The following is a 7,983-nucleotide window of genomic DNA, read 5'->3' on the forward strand; positions in this document are numbered from 1 at the left end:
AGGTCCGTAAACGAGAGCGTGATGACTAATTTCGAGGTGCGTATGCAATTCAAATCTCTTTTCGTGCTCTCCAAAATAGCATTTTTGAAACTACAAAATTACAAGATTTCGTCAAAAATGCACCGTTAACCACTTAACTGTGAATCTATCAACCTGTATATTTTTCTTGGAAACATACAAATAGCATCCTGTTTTTCAAAATCGACAAGTTTTGGGTAAAAGCCTTATATATGCTCTTCCTTCAATGAAAGAAATCTCAACTTTACTGAAATTTCTTAAGTCTAAAGAATACCGGGAAAGTGATAAACATCAGCCTCGAAGCAGATCGCTTGAACTAGTTTTGGGAAGAAAATCAAATTTAGCGTCTAGCTTCGGAGATAGTGCAAAAAAAAAAAAGCCTATTGAGAATCTCAGTTTTTGCGAGAATTTTTTTGAGAAGCATTGCTATCATCTTCGAACGCAATGCCGTATACGCTTAACTAAAATTTGTGTCATTGTTCAGTGGCTGAGAAGGGAGAAAAAACTGATTTTCATTTTATTTGACTTCGTTTTTGTTCTTACTATTCAGCTTATGTCACTAGAAACGAATCCGTTGTCAACAAGCACTAGGATACAAACAAACAAAAAAATATGTAAGGAGAATTAAGTACAAATGCAGAAAAAGGTCCAGGCCCTTATGTCATAAGCGTTTCCTAATTTGACAAAATTCGTTGCTATAAAAAGTAGAATATGATTCAAACTGTCCCCACAGTTTTATGTAACGTTTCCAGAAAAAAAGTAGTTGCAAAAGTGAGCTGCTGGTTATTTTGATACTTAGAAACGTCTCTATTGAATATCTTTTATCTGGATGAAGGCATTTCATCAACCAAACGTACTGTTTTGGCTTGAGGTCGCGATGCATAAATTTTAGCAAAATCTGTTTCTTCGATCAAGCAGCTGGAGACGAAGTCGGAACATAATTTTTACTGCAAAGGACTTAACAGGCGACAAGCACAGTTATCCGTCAAAGGTCGTCAAATTATACATTGATCAAGTTTTTAATAAGCTCCACCCACGCTGTTTTGACATGAAGTTGGGAAAATTTAAAGACAACACTTCTTAGTAATGGGTTAAATTAAACGAAGATTCATCTCCAAGCAGCTGTCGGGGAAGTCATAATAGTTTAATAACAATAGTTTAATACTCACAGTGCGTAAATTAACGATAAAAGCGTCCGACGTTTCGGCGACATCTTGGCGCCATTGTCAAGGGAAACCAACCAGTTAGGTAGGCACTTACAATTACAACTTAGCTAAGTATCTTTGTTCTTTGCTTAAACCCCACATATCTTTAGAGTTTTGTGCAACCGATACCTTCTCTTTTGGCCAAGAGAGTTTGATTTTAGCGACAAGTTTCTAGGTTCCTATGATGTTCCTAGCTTTTTGCAAATACCGTAAATGCTCTAATAAACGCCCCCTTCTTATAAACGCCTCCTATCCATAAAACGCCCCTGGTGTGGTGGAAAGTTTGAAATAGACGCCCCTCTCTAATAAACGTCTCCCCCCCCCCCCCCCCCCCCCCACAAAAAAGGAAATCGTTCAGCTGTAAAGCAAAATCGTGCAATTTATTTAACAACTAGATTGCTTAAATGCTTCAATGAAAATCCATCAATCAATAATTCAATAATAATCACTATCAATCAATGGCAGTGATATTGGAAAACAGTCAGGTCATCACTGAGTCCGATGTCAATAAAGCCAATTATTATCAATATACGCGGCCAAATAGAAAATCGGCGTCTTCAAAACACACGCTCAGCGGGCCGCAAAAGACTGACAGCGGGCTGCTAATGCATTATCAGCCCTACAGCTGATTGGTTGTTGCCTCAACTTTGTGACATGCCTCTTATTTATAGACGATTTTACGCATTTTTTCGGTAATTTTAAATAAGTTCACTGGACTGAGTTGATTCTTTAATAGCTTGTTCAATCAACACTTCCATGATGATTTGAAGTGACTTTGAATTCGTTATTCACTTAGCTTGTATTATTAAAACTCGCATTCTTGATATCATTTGGCCTTGTTTATTGATAATAATGATAATGACATGACTTTTTTCGGGAATATATCGGGCGCAAATAAACAATATTCCCGAAAAAAGTCATGTTATTCCCTTATTGTGAAAACAATGTTGACACAGATGAGGACGACGACATTGATATAGAACTTTGAACTTGCTGTTTCGCCGCATTGATATAGAACTATAAACTTACTGTTGTCGCAACGTTGATATAGAACTATGAACGTTTATTTGGATTTTCTAGTTTTTACGGTGAACTTGAAATAAACGCCCCTCTCCAATAAACGCCTCATATCTATTTAACGCCTCCCCTTACACCACAAATATTTAATAAACGCCCCGGGCGTTCATTAGATCATTTACGGTATCCCTTTATCTGCCGGAGAGGATTGATTTAGCTGTCAACGCCATAATTGATGGTAACATGAATCCTGACCTAAAACTAAGTAAATTTCAACTTAAACAACTTTTCAATTTTGCTACTAGCCGCACTCATTTTTTATGCAAATGGTTGCTTGTACGATCAGATAGATAGGGTGGCAAAGGGGTTCACCTTTAGCCCCTGTATTAGCCAATTTCTTCATGGGTCATTATGAAAGGCTTTGGGTGGAAAAATACACCGGTACCCAAGTATTATATTACCGTATACACGTAGATGACATTATTTGTAGTTTTCAAAATTCTCATGATGCAGATATGTTTTTCAATAACGTTAACAAATGCCTTCCCAACATTAGGTTTACAATGGAAACAGAAACAGATGGCAAATTGCCTTTTTAGATGTATTATTATCCAAGCAGAGAACAATGAATATGTTCTTGTATCACTTCTGTTTTTCGAAAAAAGACTTATACTGGTCTACTTACAAATTATTTCAGTTTCAACCCCTTTCAGTACAAATTAGGGTTAATTAAAACTCCCATCGACAGGGCATATAAAATTAACAACAATACCCAGGGTTTTCAAAACGATATCAATACTCTATAACTACTATTTTGAAACGTAATATGTTTCCCAGTTGGTTAATGGTCAAGTTCGTTCAAGGTTATCTTAGAAATGTTACTACAAAAGAAACTACAAACTACCTTACATCGGTTTCTATTCATCTTATACTAGAAAGAAAATTTCATCTATTATCAGCAAGTATGGCAAGGATTTAAATGTTAAAGTAATTTTCTCTCCATTCAAACTGTGCAACATTTTTAGTCCAAAGGACTTTATTCCGGATCCTCTCAACTCACGTATTGTATACAAATTTACTTGTGCGGGCTGTGGTGCTTGCTACGTTGGTGAAACCAACAAGCATTTCTACACACGTGTAAATGAGCACTTTTTCCGGGATAAAAATTCTCATATTTTCAAGCATCTTAGTTTTCTAAAAATTGGCTGGGTAATTGTCATGTTTCTTGCTTCAAAATTATTGATAATGCTACTTCTTTCTATCAACTCCGATGAAAATCAAGGAGAGCTTCCATATTGAGGGGCTGGAACCCGAACTCAACAAACAAGTTGATCATGTCAGTTTAGCATTACACTTTTAAACTTTTACCATTGTATGTCAAGTTAAAAATCTAAGGATAAAAATTTTTATCCTTGGATTTTTAACTTGTACTCTATTTTAAAAAATTTTTAACTGACGAAGGCCGAAGGGCCGAAACGTTTTTATTAAATTTCCTGGACCTTCGAGAAGTTTTGTCTTCCTCTCCAGTTTATATGCAACTTTATATATATATATATATATATATGTAATACGTAAAGACTTCTGGAGTCGGACTAATTCATTTATTTGCTACTCGGAGTTTCATGCTTCACCCGAAGCAATCATCAGGCAACTGACAACAATGACGGTTACATTTAAAGATAAGCAAATTTGAAAATGGGGAACAATGCCTACTGACATGACGTGTCGAGAGGTTAGTGCTAGGGTAACCCTCTTGCTAGGATAACCCTAGCCCATGCAAGGGTTACCCTCCCTCCTTATTAACAAGGCGTTAAGATTTTCACTACAACGTGGACAAACTACAGTGAATCTTTCAGTCTAACTCTTTACTCCAAATCCGTCCGTACTAATCCTGTTATAGGACACTTCGCCCATCATAATATAAACAAAATGGAATAATCATGAAATACTTAGAATAGATCAAAGCTATATTTTGTAGCGACGTTCTCGTCGCCGTAGCCGTCTTAGTTTCTTAAACTCCTAATTGATTGCTAGAGTGTCGCATGCTTCAAAAATTGTTATGGCCATGTACTTTGCCCACATAATAAACACGCGGCGCAAGGACGTCCCTTCTATCTTGTGTGTCACTCCGCATCACCACACTCTTTTTGAGAGCATGTGATAAGGTATCCGCTATTCTGCTGAATGTCGCTGCATATTGCTTGTGGGTCAGTTTTCGGTAGCTTGGCCGTTAGTCGTGTTTTGGCGTAAGGTCTGCGGGTAAGCCACCTTCCGCTACCATCGGAAATTTCTGTTTTTCGCCGTCCACGTCGCTCTATTTTTCGACCCCAATCCGCTGCCGCCATTGTAAGAATCTCTTATTCAACATAATCAAATATCAAAATATAGTCGAACAAGCGAGCTTACAGGAAATCTCCGCAAAACGTGTGCTCTAGGTACTAATCTCGTGTATTACACTGTGTCCCTTTGCTGAACCTTTCTTTGAACTGGTGTTATTGTCCCAGGTCAGGCCAGGTTTTTCAATTAACCGAACTATAAATGCTCAAATAAAGGTCAAAGCCCGGTTGTTCAAAAGCCGATTAACGCTAATCCCAGATTAACTATTAACCGGAGACAGGAACCCATGACCCGGAGCCTACATCTCCCATACTGGGCCTATGTAACGGCATTTTTACAGACCGATCTATTTTTAGACTATCTTTTCCGGAAAAAAACAAAGGCAGTTCCGGTTCGGTGACCCATGACGTCAGCTTAATTTATTGTAATTGGTCAACGGGCTCCTGTTTGAGTCTCATTCGCGGGAAAATCAATCTAAAAATAAATCGGTTTGTGAAAACGCCGTTACACGAACACAGTGGAGTTGTAGGCTCCGGGTCATGGGTTCCTGCCGAAGAGTTAATTTCTCTATTCCTAAATGCTGTTTAACCCTGACATTCGGCAAAACTGTACATTAGAAGAAGTCAATCTTGAAAAACAAAATAAGCAAAACAAACTTTCACCAAAAAGGTAAAAGCATGAAACAAAAGTTTATGCTAAACCTGGATTACATTAATCGGCTTTCGAACAACCGAGTCCAAGAAGCTAAAATTGGTCCGATGTTGAGGCTTGGTCTTCAAAGTTGTCAAGCATGGTTCAAATAAACTGCCAGAGACGAAAACTGGATGTTTGCCCACGGTTACATTTAGTGTACTCACACTTCCATTCAATGGCACATTGATTGTAGAAGTAATCACGAGCACCAAGAGAAAATGAGGGGACAGAGAGGGAGGCTGAAGGCGTTGGCCGGGATATGTTATGTCCACGAAAGTTATTTTTAGACGAGCGGAAGTCTTTGTTCTAGCAGAAGTGAGTCTTCTGAGACGTTCGCATGCAGTGTTGCCTCGCTCTCAGGTTCTTAGTGAAAAGAGAAAATGATGGTGCACTTGCAAGGCTGATAAGGTTGGCCTGCATGCGGACGTCTCAGAAGACTTCCGCTCGTCTAAAAATAACTTTCGTGGACATGACATATCCCAAGGGCTGGACCAGGAGCCTCCTTCTCTGTCCCCTCATTTTCTCTTGCGAGCACCTCATGCTAAATTGTGTGCTTAGTTACCTGGCCTATGAATGAGAGTGAGGCTGCAGTTGACCTTGTTTTGATAGAAACCTCACGGCTTTCCTTACGTAAATTATTAGTGACAATTTAGCATGACAAAAACACGATTAACATAAGAAAAGGAGGGAGGTCTGTATCATAACCAGGCCAACACCAGCCTCGCTTTCATTTAAAAGCCAAGTAGCTAAGCCCGCGACTGTAAAGAGGTCTATTGCAAGAGAAATTCATTGAAACTGCAAATTAATGATAATATACATAAAAGAATATGAGATAGATTATTATAAAACACAAATCACAATTCCGAATTTTGCACTTATTTAGGATTCGCATTTGACTGGCTATCGTTGTGTTCCTTTCATAACTGACCACTTAGAATGCTTGGTTTGTTACCTCCTTCGAACAAAATTACCTCTTTTCTGCATTGCGTTATCTTAACACTGAAAATCTCGCAGCCAATCAGAATGAGTAAAATTTTCCAAGTACATTATTCGTTATTTAACAATGGAATTATTTGCGAATGCAGATTTATCCTAATTTTCTAATCGTCGTTTTTTTTTTCATTCACGTAGATGAGGAATGATTCTGCCCTACAAAACAAAACTTCAAATTTCGAGTTCTTTTCTTCATCCGTGTGCATCGCCTTGCTGACAGCACTTGGCATCGAGGCTGTTGCTATAGTGACATTGAATGGCCTGGCAATCATTGTTTTCCTGAAAGAGCGAAGACTTCGCAAGCGTAGCATGTACCTGACGATCAGCCTGGCAGTTGCAGACATGTTTAATTCATGTAGTTTGATCCTCTGGATTTTTTCGCTGGGAAACGAAGATCACTGTAACATTTGGACGATTAACTTCGTGTCTGATCCAATTCAGATTACAGGAGCTTTGTTGTTTTACTTTCCAGTAGTCTCAATAACAAATCTTACTGCTATTTCTTTGGAACGAATGCACGCAACTTTTCGTCCATTCAAGCATCGCCTCGTTAAAAAGAAGATGTTTGGAGCAGCTGTCGCGGCTGTTTGGTTTACAGCTGGAATGTTTATAGTGATCTATGTGTTACGGATTCAGTTCAATGCCATTTTGTATAACGCAGCGCCAGAGGCAGGCGCATACTACTTATTGACATTGTGTTGTGTTTTTATTATCGTTATTTCTTACACATCCATTCCTCTTAAATTTTCCTGTGGAACGCATCCTCAATATCATGGTGCAGTTAACAGAGAAAGAAAACTGACCAAGACGCTGTTCATTGTAACAGTTGTATCTTTAATTTTGCTGCTGCCAAGTACGATTGTATACCTTCTTTTTTATTTTTCCTTATTGGAGATTGAAATAACGTTTCATCCACCACGGATACTTTACCAGTATTCTCTAATCTTCTTATTTTTTGCAAACTCTTTCATAAATCCAGTGCTATATGCATTTAACATTCGAGAATTCAAAAAAGCTCTGCTTTTATTATTGCGTTGTAGATTGCGCTCGGAGCCAGTTCAGGGTTTTCCTCTTAATGACATGTAAATAGTGAGATTTTACTCAGTTAACTAGTTGATGTGTATATAGAATAGTATATAGAAACTGAGAAATAAAATTTTAGTCCAACTACTCTTAGTTTTCGATTTGAGAAGATTTGAATTAATTCAAAGTGATATCTGTGGAAATGCAAGTTCAGATATTTTAAAGTTACTTTGTAGCCATGTATTGTTTATTCCTTCATTTTTAGCATGATTGTCAAGTTTGATCTAAAATATCAGCTTTGTAAGGCCACAGTGAAATTCGAGTCAAATAAAGTTGATGTATGTATGTATTTATGTTATTTACAATGTCGCATTGTTTAGCGAGCTGCATGATGGACAGGCACGTCTCATAAACATAAACATAAAAATAGCATCCTTATCTTTTGAACTCGACACATTTTAATAAGACTTATATGTGCATCCTTCAAAGAACTCTCAACTTTACCGAAATTTTGCACAGCTTAAACCTTAAGCAAAAAAGGGCAATCAACAGCAGCAACGTTTTAAATTCTTAATCAAGTGCAAACATAGCGAAAATGAAGATTTGTCTGGGGGGGGGGGGGGGGGTACTTAAGTCACCTTTGCTGGGTATGTGCCGCTGGCCTCGCCGAACCCCTACCCCATTATAGTCTATTCTG

At 38.0% G+C, this 7,983-nt stretch overlaps 1 protein-coding gene across 1 annotated transcript; it reads left to right on the top strand.

Moving 5' to 3' along the window:
- On the top strand, positions 1-7,466 carry LOC137984102 (substance-K receptor-like). The gene is made up of 2 exons (XM_068831310.1): positions 1-36; positions 6,402-7,466. Exons 1-2 carry the CDS (start codon positions 22-24, stop codon positions 7,347-7,349), a joined length of 963 nt encoding a protein of 320 aa, XP_068687411.1. The 5' UTR covers positions 1-21; the 3' UTR covers positions 7,350-7,466.
- The last annotated feature ends 517 nt before the right edge of the window (positions 7,467-7,983 follow it).

This window comes from Montipora foliosa, chromosome 13 (assembly GCF_036669935.1).
Source record: "Montipora foliosa isolate CH-2021 chromosome 13, ASM3666993v2, whole genome shotgun sequence".
Taxonomy (NCBI): Eukaryota; Metazoa; Cnidaria; class Anthozoa; order Scleractinia; family Acroporidae; genus Montipora; species Montipora foliosa.